Here is a 19,256-nt window from a genome sequence, read left to right as displayed (position 1 = left end):
CTGCACCAAAAGACACAAAGGGTGCAGTACGGAGAGTCCTTCAAGGGAAGAGATAGGTTAATATAACAGTGAGAAATATTAAGCGAGGCTTCATTTCTACAAAGAAGTGGTTAAAAACATTTTAGTTATTCAGTTAGTTTGAATAAACTCTCTCTCAATATGTGTATAGCAGTGTTATTTTATGTTTCTTTTGTTTTAGCATGTCATATAGTGGAATGTCCCAATGATATGGCGCAGGATGTAATAAACACCATAGGTCAGGCTTTCGAAGTCCGCCTCAAACAGTACTTGAAGAGCCCTTCTTCTTTGACGGCTTTCAGTGAAAGGTCAGAAAAAGCTTCTCCGATTATTCATGTTGACTTGCCAATGGTGTTTACAATAGATAAAATGAAGCAAAATAGCCATATTTTAAAAATCTGATCACAGTTTTTGTTTAGAGAAAATAAGCAGAGTATTTTCCAAGATATCATCTGTTTATCAGTGAAATGCCTTGCTTATAAAGCCTTAGCACTATTCATTGAATATTTACCGGAAAAACACTGATCGAAATATGAATCGTGAGTTGTTTTTTTTCTCTTTTGCTTCTATTTTCAGCTAAAAGCACAGTAGGGGAACAGCACTCACATCTATTGACAATTTGCAGCTGTCCTTTGTTGCAACAGTGTAACTGTGCTATATAACAACATGAGGGCAATTTTTAAAGTCAGTTATGGAGGTAAAGCAGTGTTTTACCCGCATCAACGGCCCCCTTGAAAACTGCCTGCCCCATGTGCATCTAGATTTATATTGCACACAGATCGGGAGAGGCGCTCCTGGATTAGTGTCGGGATTACTTACATACTGGGTTTTTTTTTACTTTCAAAAAATCTGCATGTAAATTCTGAAAGAAAATGTACCTGCAAAGATAGCAGGTGCAGGTCTGTGCGTGCAAATTTTTCCGATTTTAATATTCAGAGGGAACTTATTTTCAAAGCCTTTCTTTACCCTTCAACACATAGTCTGAAAGTCCTCCTTCCCCCAACTCCCCATGGCGTTATATCAGTGTATGTATACTTTACCAATATTGCCTAGGTCACTTGATTGCTCTGACCACTGCTCCACTGCTGTTTTGCCTTATCAGTGAAGAGAAGACCCTTGAGGACTCAGCCTGGCATTCAGAGGTGAAGGAAGAGCATGAATATTACAATGAACTCCCTGGGAAAGAGCCACCCAGCGGTGGCTTGCTAGATATGCGACTGAAAGTCCACACAACAGAGCAAAGACCTACCTGCCTTGTGCAAAACCAAAAGCAATACTGCTTGGTGAGCATATATTTTTTTTCTAACTTTTAGAAGCAGTGGGTGAAAATTGTCCCCCTTCTAGCTATTCGGAGCAATTTTCAAAATTCTGTGGATTGCTGCACATGGTTACTTTTCCCTGTGTCCCGCTTTTCAAAAGGGAATGCTGTCTAGGAAAAAAGTACATGCAGAGATTTGCACTTCCTTTTTCTGCAGATACTTTCCCCCTGAAAAACCATGCACATAGTTTTGAAAATGTAAAACTAGGTGTATTGTTACATCATAAGAACATAAGAAATTGCCATGCTGGGTCAGACCAAGGGTCCATCAAGCCCAGCATCCTGTTTCCAACAGTGGCCAATCCAGGCCATAAGAACCTGGCAAGTACCCAAAAACTAAGTCTATTTCATGTTACCGTTGCTAAACCTACCTCTGATTCCACCTTTTCCCGTGGGTAGAAGTGTATGTTTTATTGATCCCCATTTAACTTTTACCCACATACAGGATGGGAAATTTTCAGACTGCCATTAATAGCCATTTATACAGGTAAATGGCTTTTGAAAATTTGCCTTCCTCATGACTTTTTTCCTTGTTTGCAGCAAATATTTTATCTAAATGCAAAGTGCTTTGTTTATATTATTCTTTAAACACATTTCAAGACATTTGCAGGTCTGTTTGTGAAAGCTGCCTTGCCATTAGTGAATGTTCAATAGCTTGTCATTTTATTTTTTCCTACAGAAATTTACAATCTATGCACATTCAGTGAGGTATAGAAAACAGAGCATTAGTATATATTTATAGTCTTGATATGCATGCTTAGGTAGCATCTATTATGCTGCTTCCTCTACAAATTCCAGTATTTTTTCTTAGCATTCAGACAGGTTAATCCACGACCAGTGGGTTATGCACCTCTCCCAGCAGATGGAGATGGAGCAAAGCTGATGTGAGATTATATATTGTGGTGCACTGACATCAGCCTGTATTCTCAGTTAGAAGGAGAAAAGAAGAAAATTAATTTGCTCTGCTCTCCTGTGGTGATATCTTATGGTCTCTCCCCCTCCGTTGAGTTTTCCTGAGGTGATATCTGCGGATCCCTCCCTCAGTAGAGTTCTTTGGTCCGGTAGCTGGTTTTCCGGTTTGGACTTAGCTGTAGAGCGAGAAACAGCTGAGAAGCTAGCAGGTGCAGGAAGCTGAGCATGGAGGTGAAGGCCTTTGCCCTCTCCCCTCTGCAGCTGGAGACCGACTTTATACTCGACCAGGATGGGCTGAGCTCAGGTAAAGAGCAAATATTAAAAAAAAAAAAAAAGAAGGGGAGATAATTTTAGGGATTCTATTCCCCTTCTGTTCTCCGAGCCTCAACACGCCAATCCAATGTCTGTTCCGACCTCCACGGGTGCCTGGGCAATCGTGGCAGTTTGGCGAGTTGAGCAGCCTTTTGGCTAGGCTGCACTCTCAGGCTTTGCTCATGCACTGCATGATAGACCGAGGTGTCGTTCGCACACTTTTCTACATGCAAGTCTGCCGCAAAACACTGTCTGAATACAGTTCGTGCTTGCGCGCCTGGGTGGGTACCCAGATGGGCGCTCAGGTGGCACCTACCTGGCCCGCATATCTGCAAATACATGCTACTCATGTTATTTTTATGAGCGAAACCTCTTTGAAAATGGACTCCTAAGTGTACTTGTATTACAAATACAAGCATTCACTACAACATACGATGCGTACTTTCAGGGGAGAAATACACAGTATTTTATAAACTGTGCAGATTCCACCATGCAGCATGCAAATGGTATACTGTGTACCATGTTGAAAGTTGGGCTCTATGTGAGTAAAAACCTCATTTAAACATGGACGTGCCATTTAGAACCGTAACAATAGTGGGTGTAGCTAAGCAACACTGCAATCCAAATAACACTAGTAAATAAGATGTTATCTTATAGTCTAAATAAAATGTCAGTTAATATAAGTACAATAAGTAATAATGTGTTCCTTGCCAGTCATATTTGTACAAAATAACTGTTGTAGAGTGATTTCAATTAAACTGCTACTTACTTAATTGGTCCACATTTCTCCAGGTCAAATGGTGGTTTACCCACAAAATACATATATTTTCAGAGAAAATGCACTTATCTGATATATATTTAATACATTGCTCTTACAGACTGATAATCCAACATGTACCAATATATATGAAAACTGTTTAGAACGCAAGACTATAGGTATGTGGCATTTCTTTTTTCCACTGAAATAATAAATCCTAAATGTATCACTAAATTAGTTCAACTGTCAGTGTTAGTTAAGGCTGAAGTAGAGGAGTAGCCTAGGGGTTAGTGCAGTGAGGTGAGAATCAGGAAAGGCAGGGCTCAAATCCGGCTTTTCCCATTGACTCTCTTGGTGACCATGGGCAAGCCACTTTAGCCTCTATTGCATCAGGTGCATAGATTGTAAGCCTTTTGAGACTGTTCCTAAATTTGTAAGTTGCCTTGAGCTTGGGTTTAGAAAGCGAGTAATTAAATAAAAAAAATAGCAAAAGCAACTTTTCCACCAGTGAAAGATCTATCAGTCAGTAGAAGCCTGCCAGAAGTTATAGCTGAGGTAAATAATGAAAAGATATTCAAAATCATGTTTTTTCTTGAAATGTAGAGTGATTTAAAGTAAAGAAAAGAATTAGAGGAAAATGTATTTGTGGTCCACCAAGATACGAGCTTTCATAGTTATATCAGCATCTCCAAAAAGATGTTTACACTGGTATTGAATCATTAGCTCTTACCCTCATTACAAAAATACATTCTCATATAGATAGCCATTAAGAGGGCAACTTTCAAACTGTATGCAGAAGCATAAAGCATAAGGCATAAAGCCTGCAGGTACTTGTTTTTACCCACAGATATTACATTAGTTTTCAAAGGGAAAACCATCCCTTTGAGAACGGGCTCAGAAAAAGTATGAGCACAGACCTATACCTGCCGTGTGTGTACAAACTTTTCTAGGAAAAGATATGTGCATACTTTTGAAAATTCAAAAGCGCACATGTAAATGTTAACTCCTCCCCAGCCCTCTTCCAGACCTGTCCTATCTGCACGTGCAGATGGGATTGGTCATTTCCACACGGAACACACTGTTTTATTCAAGGAAATGACTTAGATTATTGACCTTATTAGTGCAAATACAGCACATAATTTTTACCTGCAGGCTTTTGCACCAACCGCCAAAGCATATTGTTGTACGTACAAAATTACATGCAGTACGTGCCTACATTCTGTGCGGAGGGAAATCCACTTCAAAATTATGAATATAAATTTGAAAATGCAATCTATGAGCACAAATGTCCTCCCCTGACATGAACACCTCGTCTTAATGCAACTAAGATACACACGGTGCAGAAAGACACATGCAATTTTAGCTGCATTGAGGTAGGGAATTTACAAATGGCCCATTAATTGTTCTATTGTTCTATGTAAAGCCCCTACCCCTGTTTTGGGTGTTTCACTGTTTTATGTAAACCGGAGTGATTGGTATTTCATACAAGAACCTCGGTATATAAAAATTAAAAATAAATAATTTTCTGCGGGTCAAATGGTGGTTTACCCACAAAAATTATTTTGAAAATTGTTCTCTAAGGCATTTTGCTGTACTTAGTAAATAGAAAGGGCATTCTGACAACTGCTTGATATAGAAGTACTAGCAACTGTACCTGTTCTACACCCGGGCGGTGAGCCTTTTTATTGGCACATCTGCTCTTGTTTTGAGCTGAATTTCCCTAGAAATTCACTGTAAGTGTCCCTTCCACATACACACACCCTCATCCAGGCTCCCTCACTCTCTGGCACAGACACACATATCCCCTCATAGGGGGCCCTCTCTGAAACCCACAGTCAAGCATCCCGCGCACTCCCCCTCTTACCAACCAAGCTGTCTCTCGCACTCCCACACACCCCCTCTTCTCTCTCACCAGACTCTCCCTCCCTCTCTCTGAAACCCACACTCAAGCATCCCCCCACCCACCCTCTTTTACCTCCCATGCTCTCACACCCTCCCCACCCCCTCTCACCAACCATGCTGTCACCCCCCCCTCTCTCACATACATTCTCTCGCACCGGCATTCCCCCCCCCCCAAGCTCTCTCACAGCCTCCCCACCACCCGCTCACCAACCATGCTCTCTGTCACCCCCCTCTTTCACACACACATTGTCTCTCACCGGCATCCCCCCCATGCTCTCTCACACCCTCCTGCTCTCTCACACCCTCCCCTCCCTGACAAACATTATCTCTCACTGGCAAGCTGTGGGTCCCGCGCCGTTTGTAGCAAAGATGAAGGCCTGGCGCGCCGTTCGCGGGGAAGATGAAGGCCTGGCACGCCATTCGCGACACATGGGGACCTTCCATTTTCGGCGTGATCATAAAATAGCAGCCTAGATCAGAAAATAGCAGCGGAGACCCCAGCTTGCCGCGAACGGAGCGCGTCCTGCGGCACACGCTCCATTCGCGGCGAAGATGAAGGCCCGGGCGTGCCGATCACAGCACATGGGGCCTTCCCTTTTCGCCACGAACGGCACACCAGGCCTTCCTCCTCGTCGCGAACGGAGCGTGTGCCACGGGACGCGCTCTGTTCGCAGCATGCTAGGGTCTCCTCTGCTATATTCTGCCTCTCCCGCGATGGCTGCTGTCCTTCCTACCTGTGCCATGTTTGAGCCGCTTGCACCATCTATCTGCGGGCTGGGAAACATGCAGCCCAATATAATATAGCGCCATCTATCGGCGGGCTGCTGAACATCCGCGATCACTGACGGACACACTCCAAGCCCGATATATTATGGATTGCCTCAATGATCAGTTAAAAAAACACACAAAAAAAACTTATCTTGCTAATTTGGCTGAGATATTTAGTGGCATGGCCATGTGGCTGAAGATATCCGGCTTTCTTAAAGTTAGCCGGATAAATAGCTCCTCCTCAGAATGCCCCATCTGGCTCAATTTTCTTTTGTGGCACCGAATATTGACATCTTTGTGGAAGTCAGTGCTGGAGCCACTCCGCACAGTGGTGGAAATTAAGAAGTTTTAAAAAGTATTACAAAATATGGCTCTTTAAGAAAGCATTTGAGGTATAATATGATCAGAGTATTATAGGAAATAGCATAGGCTATGTGGGGTGGAAAGAGTGCAGCAAAAATGGAGGTTGGTTCTGTATAGATAATGGTATAGTAGTGTGTTTAACTTGTTTTTAAAGTATATTTGCAGTTTTAATGTTTATTGATTGGATTAGGTACGTTTTGATGTAAGCCACAATCTGTGGAGTATGCGGCTAAGACATTTTAAAAATAAATAAATACAGAGACCAGGATCATCAACCATTGCACCCAACATTTTTAAATTAATCTCTGAAGTAGGCATTTGTACTGAAACAAGATCCTGTCAGAACTTGTTTTATTTTTTAATCTGTGCTTTTACTTTTTTCACGTATATATCTATGGTTGTTTGTGCCCTTGAAGTTGTTCATAAATGGGTTTTTTTTATAAAAACCATGTTTTACAGTTATTAAACTTCTTTTGATAGATGATTTTAACCCCGTTTAGGTTATATCTACCTTTATTTGCGGTTCTTTTACTTTTCGTTCTTATACTTTTTTCTCTATGGTTGGTGCCTCTCCATGTTTACACCTGGTTATTATTTTAATTCTATTTTCTAAAAGCCATCGTCTTCTGGTCACCTTACTTTTTAAAATTTTGTTTGACGTCTTCACCTTTGGCACAACACATCTGATTTTTGGGTAGGATTTAGGTGGATTAGAGAGAGAATTTATAACTCAAGCCTCGGGATTGTATACATAGAATTATTAATTATATATTTGTTCCATAATTCCATAAGCAAAAGCTTCAGTAGAAAGTATTGTGGGAAACCTTGCCTGAAAGGGCTAAGTTTAAGAACTGAGCAAAAGCTGCACAATTTTTCTCTGTGAAATTTTCCCTTTCCAGAAGTTACAGAAAATTAAATCCTTTGGTAAATGATATGTTGTCTCATAACTGTGCACACAAATAGATTTGCAGGATCTTTCAACTTTTTGCCCTGTCTTTGCCGGAAACTTAAATGTGGCCTTCTGAACTTCCTAAAGTAGGAGCTCTGAAGTGCCATGGATGTGTTCTGTCTGTGTGGGAGATGAAAGGTGTATAAAGGCTTTATATGCATTTGGAAAGTATGTGGTGTAGGTGTTAAGTCTGAGAAAATGAGGATATAAAGATGTCAATGCAAAGAAGAAGATTATTACTTTAGGATAAGAGAGATGGTATGAATGCAGTCAGTATGTAGACCAAAGTGTTTATACATGGCAAGTGCTATTAATCCTAAAGGGAAATGTAGAACTGGCCCTTTAAAATGGCTTTTTGCATGAAAACATTTATTTTATTTATTTATTGAAAAAAATGTTCTTACATGTTGTAAAGTTCAAGGCGGGATACATAAAATAACATTCATAATTCAGCACAAAACAGGAGAAGGTTGTTAAAAGTTTTTAGTGGAGTTATTTGATAAACATAAGAAAAACAGGTTTCTGCTAGCTAGTTTTCCTAATTTTCCCCAAGCATAACATTTTTTTTAAAAGGTGACATTCTCTCCCATAGGAAGTAATGGAAATCGTGCAGTTGTGGTAGTATTCCTGATAGGAGTAAATAATTTAAATCAGAGGGCTTCTGAATTCAGTGGCAATGTATGTCTGAGAGCAGAGTGGTAGGTTTTAATGTTGCATCTGTGGTGGGTGAGTCCTCTTCCTATATACTTGAAATACATTTTTTGGGCTGTATAACTATCATTCTTTATGACTTTAGCTATTAGGATTTTTGGCTCTCCTCATCCTTCAATTTGGGTGATTCTAACCCATACAGAGCTGTCCAGTGAGTGTATTTTTAGGATAATCAGATTATTAAACATTGGAGCTGAAACATGAAAATATGTTAATCAATTCATCTGCTTGTCTTCCATGTATGTTAAAAGAATTGCTACTATACATATTGTAAGCTGTGCAAATAACATGAAAAATGTAGCTTATATTTATTTTCAAATACAAATATAAAAACTTACACATTTTAAAATGTGTATCATCTGCAATTGCAGGTAACTCTGGTGAACAGTCACCGAAGACAAAGGAAGATATAACATTACTGACTTCTAAATGCAGATCTGATCTTTTTGATGACCCCTGTTACATGAACACTCAAACTCTGCCAGACAAAGTGTGTCCTAAGAGTGCTGTAGTCGCACAGATATATGGAAGCCCACAGCATCATACAAGTACGTCTGTACTAAGATCAGATAATAATTAGAAAGTTTAACCTAACTCAAGATGATGAACTCCGGTCCTCGTGCCACCATTAGGCCTTCTAAGCAAAGTATATAAACTACCAGCATACCAGAATCGTCGTAAGTAAATATGCCAGATGGACCTGCAAAAAATAAAGTTCTCCTTTCCTGTTTTAAATGTTATTATTTATTTATTTAAAAACGTTTCTATACCGTCGTTAAGTTAAATAACCATCACAACGGTTTACAGAAGGGCACGATAAAGAGAAATATGGGTGGTATAGATTACAAATTAATCATGTGCCATCATAGTACAGTAACAATTTAAAATAATAAACTAATTTAGTAAATTAATCCTGATTGTTAGGAATAAATTAGGCAGTTTGATTTTAACATTAATATGCTTTTGTAGGTTACTAATAACAATTTATAGCTTGGTGCATCCTTATCTATCAACTATTTTTCTCCTTCTCTTTATCTTTATAAAATGCTTGTTTAAAAAGCCAGGTTTTCAGATTAGTTTTGAATAATTTCAAATTTCTCTGTAGTCTTATTTCGAGTGGCATGGTGGTCCATAGTACAGGACCAGCCAATGACAGTGCTCTTTCCCTTACTTGCGTGAGATGTGCTGATTTGACAGAGGGAACAGTTAGTAGAGCTTTATTTGCAGATCTCAGGTTTCTTTGTGGTACATGCACGCGCAGAGCTGTGTTAAGCCAGTCGGCTTTTTCATCGTGGATTAGTTTATGGATTTATACAAAGTGCCTTATATTGTATTCTTTGTTCGATTGGAAGCCAATGGAGTTCAGCAAGTGTTCCTGTAATGTGGTCACTCTTTTTTTTGCCTGTCAAAATTCTGGCAGCAGAATTTTGCAATATTTGCAGAGGCTGAATTATAGATTGGGGTAGTCCTAAAAGCAGGGAGTTACAATAATCTGTGCTTGCGAATATCATTGCTTGTATAACCGCACGAAAATTGTTAATCATTAGTAGAGGTTTTAGTCTTCTTATATAGTGGAACGACTGGTACAGGTGTTTGCAGCTTCTCTATTTATGCAGTGAACGGTTGGAAGTACACATGCAGTAGATATACAGTTAATGTGCCTCAATTATATTGTTATAAATGGATAAGGATATATCCATATTTTATTTTTTATTTAAAATATTTCTAGCCTTTCTAGCCACAATACTAGATGGGTGTGAGGAGTGCCTCTATGTTCCCCCTTAAACCAGTGCAGGAGCAGGCTACGTGCCTAGTTCCCTTTAATTCCCTTTCTGAGACAGAGCGCTGTGAGCGGGGCCCAGCAGGGGAGGAATAAGAGCTGGGATTCAAGTGGGGATGGTCAGACCAGGCCCAGGTCTCCAGGAAGAAGGCAGCTCCTGTAGAATATCACTGTCCATACACTATATACTGAGGGAAGCGGTACTAACTATGAGTAATTAGAGTACACTGTTCTGAAAGTAAAGGCAGTCTATTAATGTGTATATGTTAAAGTGGCGAATAAAGACAAAGTGTTTTAAGAAAAGCTGGAGTCAGTCCAGGTTTGTGTCAGGGAATCACTGCTCATTTCCACAGATGGTGTCATGCATGGGATTTATTTTTCTCTAAACCTAGTACATAGGAAAACCCAGCCTCCAAAGAAAAGTTTGGTGTATGTGTGACCTGCCAGAAGCAGTTTGGAGGCCAAACGTTTGCAGAAGTAGAAAGTGTCTGTTTGGAGTACAGAGTGTTGTGAAGAGGACCTGTGATTCTAAAATGAAGTACAGAACACAGGGAGGCCTGTGGCTCTAAAACAAAGTACCGAGCACAGGGATGCACAGAGCACGGTGGCTTGTGAAAGGGTGTGGCTCAGAAGCTGCTCCGAAGAAAAAAAAAGTTTCAGGTAGAGAGGAAACTGTGAGTGAGCCTGGTTGCAGGGAAAGAAAATGGTAGGTTTAAACCGGTTAAAGAGAAAAGCTCTGCTGGAGGTAGTTGGGGAATGAAAAGTGATTTAAGTTACTGCTGGTTATGCAGGCTTTATTGTTTATTAACTTTTTTTGCCTTCAGAAAGAAAAGTGAGTAAAACAGTGGTGTAGCAAGGCTGTTCTGAGCAAAGTATTGCCCTGGAAAAGTTGCCAGAGTTGGCTGAAGGTGGTGAATGGGAACAAGGTAGGGCCCTTTTCCAGCAAGCAAGCTACTCTTCAGTTTAAGGAGTAATGGAGCAAGGGAACCCACCCCAAGAGTCCAGGCCAGGCAAGAAAGTGCATACCTAGACTAGCTGGATAAGGTGTGCCACCAATTCCTGGAGGAACTGAATGAGTTGCTGCCAGAGATGTGCCGTGGAATGATTGAGTTGTGGCAGCAGGCTGACACTACAGGAGGTGCTGAAGAAGACCCTGTAGGGTGCCCAAACACTACTGGGAGTCTAGAAACAGCTCCCGTGAGAAGCCCAGAGAAGGGGGTGGTGAAGAGGTGTCACAGAGAGCCCTAGAGAGGGTGATACAGACTGCCCAGGAGGAGGCAGTATTGAGTGGCTAGTGGGCTACAGCACCGATCAATCAGAAGGTGTCACAACAGAAGGTCCTGATGAAAACCCTGTAGAGTGCCCAAACACTACCAGGAGTCCAGAAACAGCTCCCATGAGAAACCCAAAGAGAAAGAGGGCATGAAAAGGCCAGTGAGAGAGGAGATGAAGTGCCAAGTGAGAGGTGCGGAGAATTCAGAGGAAGGAACCATGGAAAATCAAGAAGGTGGCACTGAGGAGGCCCCAGCAAGTGAGGCTACAGAGGAGCCAGTGACCGGCATGGGTGAGTGGCCAGAGAGTGCTGAGGGGATACCAGAGGAATCACCAATGGAAGCACCACAGCCAGTCCAAGAAGTTCTGCTAGGGTGGAATTTTAACCTGAATGTAGCAAGAGGCTTGATTGAAGGTCTGAGGGTGCAGGCAGTACATTGAGTGGCTCATTTGGTTCAGGTTTAAAAATAAGTGGATCCTTTAGCAGTCAGGTGCCCTATTAAAAATGCATCCCTCTGTGGAATGAACAGCATGCATTTTAAAAAAAAAGAGAGGACAAATCCAACTGGTACCAAGGAATTTAGCCATAGAAGTTTTTCCAAATTATGTTTTCTTTGTTTTATTTTCCTGTCCAATATGTCAGTTTCCCAATCCTCTCCTGGAGGCACCCCAAAACAGTCAGATATTCAGGTTATACATAATGAATATGCATGTGATAGATTTGCATACATTGGAGACCCAGTGTATGCAAATCTATCTCATGCATATACATTGTGACAGTCCTGAAAACCTGACTGGATATGGATGCCTCCAGGGGAGGATTGGGAAACTGCAATATGTTGATGAAAATCAAGTCAGATTTCTGTTCCTTACATGTAGATGAATATATGGACTGGAAAAATATTTTAAATGGTTTATACAAGCTAAAGGAATTCTATTGGTTGTGTCATTGGCACATGAGATCAATATCATATAGATTACTTTCTACTACATCTTATTCAATATTTCATTTAGCAGATGGCAGATATTAAAAGATGATGCATCTGCTATTAATAGCTCACCACTAGATCTGATATTGTAACCCAGTTCTTCCTGATTACCGTGAGGAAACCTCTCTGTTGCTGTGGGGTTCCTCTGCAAAATCGAGTAGTGTATGTATTTAAAAGAAAAAAAAGTGCTACATTCTGCAGCTTTGAATGTCACTGCTTTTATAGAATCAAACTTAAAACTGCTTTGTTCTACTTTTTCCCACTACTAAAAATAACAATTTTTCCTTAACCAATTACTTGTATTTCTTTTTCTCCCCCCAAGCTTAATGTGGACTTTGAGATATTGTGTAAAATTGTGGTAATGATGTACATTTGAAATTATTTTATTACCTTGTTTTTTTTTCCTGGATTGTGAATAAATCTAAATAACATTTAAATTAAAAAAAAACAACAACCCATAAGTTGTTCTAAAATACACACTGCATTAGTTGAACTTACATCACAAACTAAGGTCCTCATTCACTAAGGCTTTTCTCCTATTCTGGGTCTATGGGAAAAGACCTTGATAAAAAGTCCCTAAATGATTTCAAACCAGCATCTCTTCTTCATGAACACTGCAGGAATGGGCAGGGGCTTGTGCAGGATTACTTAACACCTTGCAGACTTGCTTTGAATTCTATTGACATTAATGAAACATTAAGAAATGTATTTTTGTAAATATTATGTTATTGTAAATACATTGCAATGGAAATTGCAAAATCTTAACTATTATGGCTGTTGCTAGCTGGCTGGCTGCAATATGCTCTGATTGCTCAGTTCCATCATGGTGAGCTTGGACAAACAATCTGAATAATAAGAAAAGCCAGAGAGACTGACTGAGAGGTAGAGATGTGTGTGAGGATGTATCAGGCCGAAAGAGAGGGAGGGATGGTGCAGGAATGAAGGGGGATCTCTGGCAGGTGGAGTAAGAGAGAGGTTGCCTCCAAATCCTTCCCCTCTTCTATCTCAGTTTCCATTTTCCCTCCCTCTCCTTCCCCATCCTTAAGATTCCATTGCCATGATGATCTTCCTTCCCCTCGCCCCCCCAAAAAAAAACTAAAAAAAAAGAACAAAATAAATTATCCAGATACACAATAGAGGCTGGGAAGAATCATTATAAAGTCAAGTAAATGTGGCACAGAATTGCTACAGAATTTCAGAAACTCCGCCACAGAATTTTCTAACGCTTGCCACAGGAAACTGGGGGTTTTGATTTACACTTCTTCATCATTAACTAGCTCTTCTATAAAAGGAACCCTTCCTTCTGAGCTCACAGCATGATTCCAGAAAATTCTCTCTCCCTCAATCCTGAACCCTTCACAGGTTATGTTTTTTATACCTCATCTATTAGGTGGTCTGAAACACCTGCTATTTTGTGGGACTTTGAAACTTCCTGGTGAACTCATTCAACCAACCAAATAATCATTTGTTTTCCCTGGGACAGTTTCTCATATTAGAAATAATTAGCTCCTTCCCTGAGCTGGCTATTTCTTTTACTTGAAAGGGGTCAAAACAATAGGATAATGTGGCTACCCTTATCACTTGTATGTATATTTGCTTCTTGTTTTAAAAACAGTTTCAAGTACAACTTGTTTTGTGTTGTCTTTCATATGCACCATTTCAGAATTACCAGAGGCAGTTCAGCAGGTCACTACAAGCAACAACAGCGCCTCGATGTGTGGTCCTCCCCAAATAACTCAACAGCTGAGGCAAGAGGACTGGTACCATGGCAGACTAAGCAGAAAAGCAGCAGAGCGCCTCTTAGTTAACGATGGGGATTTTCTAGTGCGAGAGAGTGCCACCTCACTCTGCCAGTATGTACTTAGTGGATTACAAGGAGGACAAGCAAAACATCTTTTATTGGTTGATCCCGAGGGCAAGGTAAATGCCCTACTTTATTAAGTGCAGATACGAAACATATGTTAGAGAAACAACTAGAAAAATAGTTTAATATAACCGGAGGGTGCTCCTAGTCGTTTTCCCCACAGTATAATGTATATTCAATGCGCTCCTTGTGACTGACGCTCTGGAGAGATGCTGGGCTGACTGCATTCACAGATCACATTGCACAAGGATTTTTTTTTTAAAACACTTCTATACAGCTTTCCTTACATGACTTCAACAATAAAAACACAAGTACCAACCATCCCAAATAAACAGAAACACTATAGTTCAACATTTTCAGTAGTGTACATGATCCTGATCTGCTGGGACAATTGCTAGGTACATTCAGATTTCCTTTGACCTCTGCTAATAGCAACACCAGGGAGCTAATCTCTGCCAATTGTGGCAGAGATTTTAATGATGTATATACTGGCTAATGTATTCTAGACCAACAACTGATCTAGCACGTTTCAAAGTCATCTCGTTTGTTTCTAAGGAAGTAATTTGTCTTATAAAAACGTTAGGCCTAAGGTGCATAAAATATTTGGCAAGATATGAAATTCTGCATTAATTGCCTGATTCACTAAGACTTTTCTCCCATCTGTGTCTATGGGAAATAAGCTTAGTGAATCAGGTCCTAAATGTATGACATGTCATTTTATTAGCTTGTCAGTGAAGTTATTATTGTTTAATAAGCTATTGTGAGCATTAATACAGCACACAGTGAAACTATAGTTTCAATAAAAAATACTATAATAGCAGTCTGTATATAAAAAATGTATTGTATTATGCAACACTTCAATGTGTATTTTTAGGAATTATTTGTACCTGGTTTACTCAAAAGGCAGCAGAATTTAAATGTATCCCTGGGACATTTCCTAACAGGAAAAGTATAATTAATACAATTATCTTTTATTAACTTGGGGCATGGTACATGCCAAGATAATGGTTGACTCCTTTTCTGTTCCCCTTATTTCTCTAAGGTGCTCCAGCATCCAGCTGATTGAGAGGTCCTGGGACTTCTAGAGTACTCCAAAAATAATAAAGCCATATCATATTGTTAAACCTAATAAATCACATATATCACAAATAATACATTTCCAGCCACCAAAAGTATAATAAACTATAAAGAGCAACAAAAATTCATACATTAATGAGGGCCCACAAACATAACTACACATACATATATACATCCATGGAACAACAAAAAATACCATTACCCTGAAGAAAAAAAAAAAAGACAAAACACAAAACATAAAAACATTATAAGAAAAAAACAAGGACATCTCTTATATACCACTTGTGCAGTACTCTTCCAAAGATCTACTGCATCCCATAGGATTAAAAGAAAAAAACCACCAAAATCTTTTTGGAGCATTTATTGAGTCCAATAGATCTTCATTAATAATATCAAATACTGGATAGTACCGGGTCACTACTAACCAGCCAGAACAGACCTGAAGTGTTTTTGCCTGGTGTCATACCAACTCTCCTCTAGGAAACAAGACTGAGGCAACATGCGCAGCAGAGATCAGTTTTAGATCAATTCACTGAAATGAAAATGGAAAGGCTGGCTTGGTTACCCTTCAATAGGCATCTCACTTCTGGTCTGGAACTTGGATTGTAAACATTTTTATTCATAAACTTGAGTCCCCTATGAATAGAAATTCAAATGTACTTTATAGTAAGTTACTTAGCTCTGTGTGATATATATATCTCCCTCTCTATATAAAACTACAAGAAATGGGGCAATGTAATATTATAGGAAGTACTCAATGTAACACTAGTGGAAAAAGCTCCAAAATGGAAAGAGCACAGATGTTGAATATTCACATCTAAAACCAAAGTTTATTATCAGTTTTGAACAATAAAATAGGTGAGCACCTTTAAACCTAAAACTTATCTGACAAAGTACTTTATTTGGATATAAAACAGCATGTACATTTTAACATAATGTCTTTGAAAGTAAATTGCAAGGACAGGATTACATGTATTGAACAGAGAACGCCGCACGTTCTCTGTTCAATACACTGTCTATTGTTTAATGTAAGCCTTACCGGCGACAGTTTTGTTATATGGAAACCGACTTGATTTGATATGTATATCGAGAATGTCGGTATATAAAAACCCTAAATAAATAAATAAATATATAATTGCATTAGTACTCACTAAATATGCCTATACACTTCTTAATAACTCCTCCCCTATGCAGTTGTAACCCACATTATAATGTGCAAAAACCACACTCATTCATCCGTTCATAACCACGCCCATACGTACAAATGTAACAGTCACATAACAACTTACTGAACACTATAGGAGTTCATACATATTATAAATCAAAGTTTATACACACATTTGAAAAATGCAGACTGCTCATTTGAAGTAACTATACTTATAAAATCATTCAGTTGAACCCCTGATCATAATAAACGCATCCCTTCACATTAATCTGTTCCAAACATTTAATACAGGCTTATAAATTGTTGTATAGTGTTTCCTGGTTGGAACGGATTAATATGTAACTTATAAAAGCCTGTCCAAGGACAGGGAAATACTGTATAGGAAGTGTGTAACTGTGAGTGGTAGTAGAGAGTGTGCGTTGAGTTTGGATGTACTGTGTAGTAGCAGAAAGCGGATTCAACAATTTACAGAGAGCAAGCGAGCAGGCCAGAGCTCAATTTCCATAAGTGGTTGTAGAGAGTGGCTTGGACAATAGAGGGGCAGAGCTGGAGAGTACAGGGAAAGGGGTGGAGCTCAATTTGCATACCAGTGATGTAGGCACAGGACAACTTTCCTCTTTATTATAGTTAGGTGTGTGTAGGTTAGAACTGCATGCTTCTTTGCTCATCTCATGATCCTCTTCCTGAATCTCTTATACATCTACTGCATAGGGTTACTACCTGACCAGGGTCAGTCCTGACATACTGATCCACTTCAGCTTTTGCCCCATTGCCTCCGCATACTTGTAATTCTTCCTTTCCTAAAGAGATTGTCTTGTCAGTTAGTCATTTGATTTTAACAATCTTCAGAACCATTTTGGGGGGGGGGGGGGGTTTGATCATGTGAAAAATCATGTGACATCTATTTTCTTTGGAGTAGCCAGTTTGCCATTCATCAATGTTGTTTGCTTAAATTAACTCAAATAGACCTTGTCTTTTTTTTTTCTCTGAAAGGTAAGGACAAGGGATCATGTATTTGACAGTGTGCACCATCTGATTTGTTACCATGTGGAAAACAAATTGCCTATCATTTCTTTTGGAAGTGAACTGTGCCTCAAGCAGCCAGTGAGAAAAAACTGCAACACAGCACACAGGAAATGAAGTGGAAGCCACCAGCCCATGTCATCCTGTAATGTCCAAGGCAGCCATGAAACTGCTTCATTAGGAAGTAGAGTCTGCAAACTATGCTTGACTGCTTTACACTACTGTATCTTGCTGATGCTCTTTATGGAAAGAGGAAGTAAATGAAGGGTAAACAGATGAATCCCTGGGGACAAGAAATAAAACCTATGCACAGATCACTTATGAGGTTGACAGCAAGGGTTTAAAGCACAATTGGATCATTAAATGCAAAAGCTGACTTGAATGAACTACCAAGACAATACCATGTGCCTTCCTACATGGAACAGTGTACTGGACAATTCTAGTTTTATTGAATTAGCTTTCTAGGCATTTACCTAGATCAGGACCAGCTCTAGGGAAATAGGCCAATGCAATGTCATGCACTGGCTGCAGTGCACGGTTCAACGTGCGTTTTGGGCGTGCATCCATAACCCCAAATGCAAAACGGGGGTTAGCATGACCAAAATGCCGTAGCTAATAGTGCTCATTACATGCAAATTCATGTTGATGAGCGCTCTTAGCCATTTCCCCTGATGTGCCCATTTTTACTCTCGAGAATTAACGCCTGCCCTGAGCAGGCATTAACTTTGGAGGAGCCCAAAAAGTGATGACATTAAGTCGGAGGAACATAAAAAGGAGAAAGATTTAAAAATTTTTTTTTAAATGGTCTGACCACCTTCAAGGTCTGGCCTGATGGGCCAAGCAGTCCGAGGACCTTACCAGACTGCAAATCTTCTCCACCCCGGCTAGGAACCCCTACCGAAGAGACCTTCCTCCAGCAGGGCTGTTCTCGATTGGTCCTTTTCACTGACATTTGTCAGTGAAAAGGACCAATCCCCTTTTAGGACCACCTTCTGAAAGGCGATTGGTCCTTTCACTGACATGTGACAGTGAACGGACCAATCGGCAATAAGTGAAGGAGTGAATAAATTAATATTAAACATCAGAAGGCTATCCTAAAAGGGGATTGGTCCTTTTCACTGACAAATGTCAGTAAAAAAGACCAGTCGGGAACAGCCCTGCCGGAGGAGGGTCTCCAGCAGGGTTTCCTGGCCGGGAGGGAGAGTTGCAGTCTAGCAAAGACAGTTTTATGGTAAGGACCTCGGATTCCCGAATTCAGATACTGAAGCTCCGGCTCTGACCCAGACTGCTGTCAAGTCAACCGCTGGGCGCCCAGCCACGTCTCCTATGCACCCGATGCCAAGGACGTGCTAAGGACATACAATTTTCCCTAGCGCATCCTTTTTAGCACAGCAGGTCGTTTAAATATGACATTGGGTGCCCAGGAGAGGTGGTTGGGAGCGTGTTAGGAAAGTGGACGCTCAGCATTGAGCGTCCACTTTCTACGCGCTGATATTGCATCGGCCTGAGTGATGGCACTCCCACTGCTCATATATCCTCCCTTTTTCCCCCACTTCCCTCCATCCACTCTCTCTCCCCCTTCCTCCATGCATTCTCCCACTTTCTCCCTCCCTCTATCCATTCTCTCTCCTCCCTCCTGGCATTCCCTCCTTCTTCAAACATACTATCCTCCCTCCATCCAATCTGTCCTCTCTCTCTCACTCCCTCCAGGCATTCTCTCCATTCCCCATCTCTCCTCCCTTCCAGGCATTCTCTCCCCCTTCCCTCCAGACATTCTCTCAATGTGCATAATATATACATTTTGGAGTTGCCTTGGTAAAAACAAACTCCTCGCTACCAGACACTTTGGAAATAACAAAACCACTCACTCCAAACCTCGGGGTTGATGTAATAAGGTTTGTTCAGCAGAGCGCAGAGTTTAACTCGCAGTTTTGCGCAGCGAGCACCTTCTCAAAAATCCCCTGATAATGATGGCATTAGCTATTATCACCCAGTGCAGAGAGATGTGCTGGCTTACCTCATGTTTTCTTAGCATTGTAAACTTAACTCCTAGTCTGAGGTGAAATAAAGTTTCCA

The 19,256-nt window shown here is 40.4% G+C and overlaps 1 protein-coding gene across 1 annotated transcript in view; it reads left to right on the top strand.

The window, feature by feature from the left end:
- Nucleotides 1–17,934, top strand: part of LOC115075210 (SHC-transforming protein 4-like) — an 89,742-nt gene extending 71,808 nt beyond the window's left edge. Inside the window, exons 7-12 of the mRNA XM_029575479.1 lie at nt 200–326; nt 1,121–1,301; nt 3,439–3,496; nt 8,382–8,558; nt 13,715–13,971; nt 17,151–17,934. Coding sequence (XP_029431339.1) covers nt 200–326; nt 1,121–1,301; nt 3,439–3,496; nt 8,382–8,558; nt 13,715–13,971; nt 17,151–17,297 — 947 coding nt within the window. The 3' untranslated portion in view covers nt 17,298–17,934. The remainder of the gene's footprint in view (nt 1–199; nt 327–1,120; nt 1,302–3,438; nt 3,497–8,381; nt 8,559–13,714; nt 13,972–17,150) is intronic.
- Nucleotides 17,935–19,256: the final 1,322 nt, after the last annotated feature.

This window comes from Rhinatrema bivittatum, chromosome 13, assembly GCF_901001135.1.
Source record: "Rhinatrema bivittatum chromosome 13, aRhiBiv1.1, whole genome shotgun sequence".
Lineage (NCBI taxonomy): Eukaryota > Metazoa > Chordata > Amphibia > Gymnophiona > Rhinatrematidae > Rhinatrema > Rhinatrema bivittatum.
This window is presented reverse-complemented; position numbering and strand designations above follow the sequence as displayed.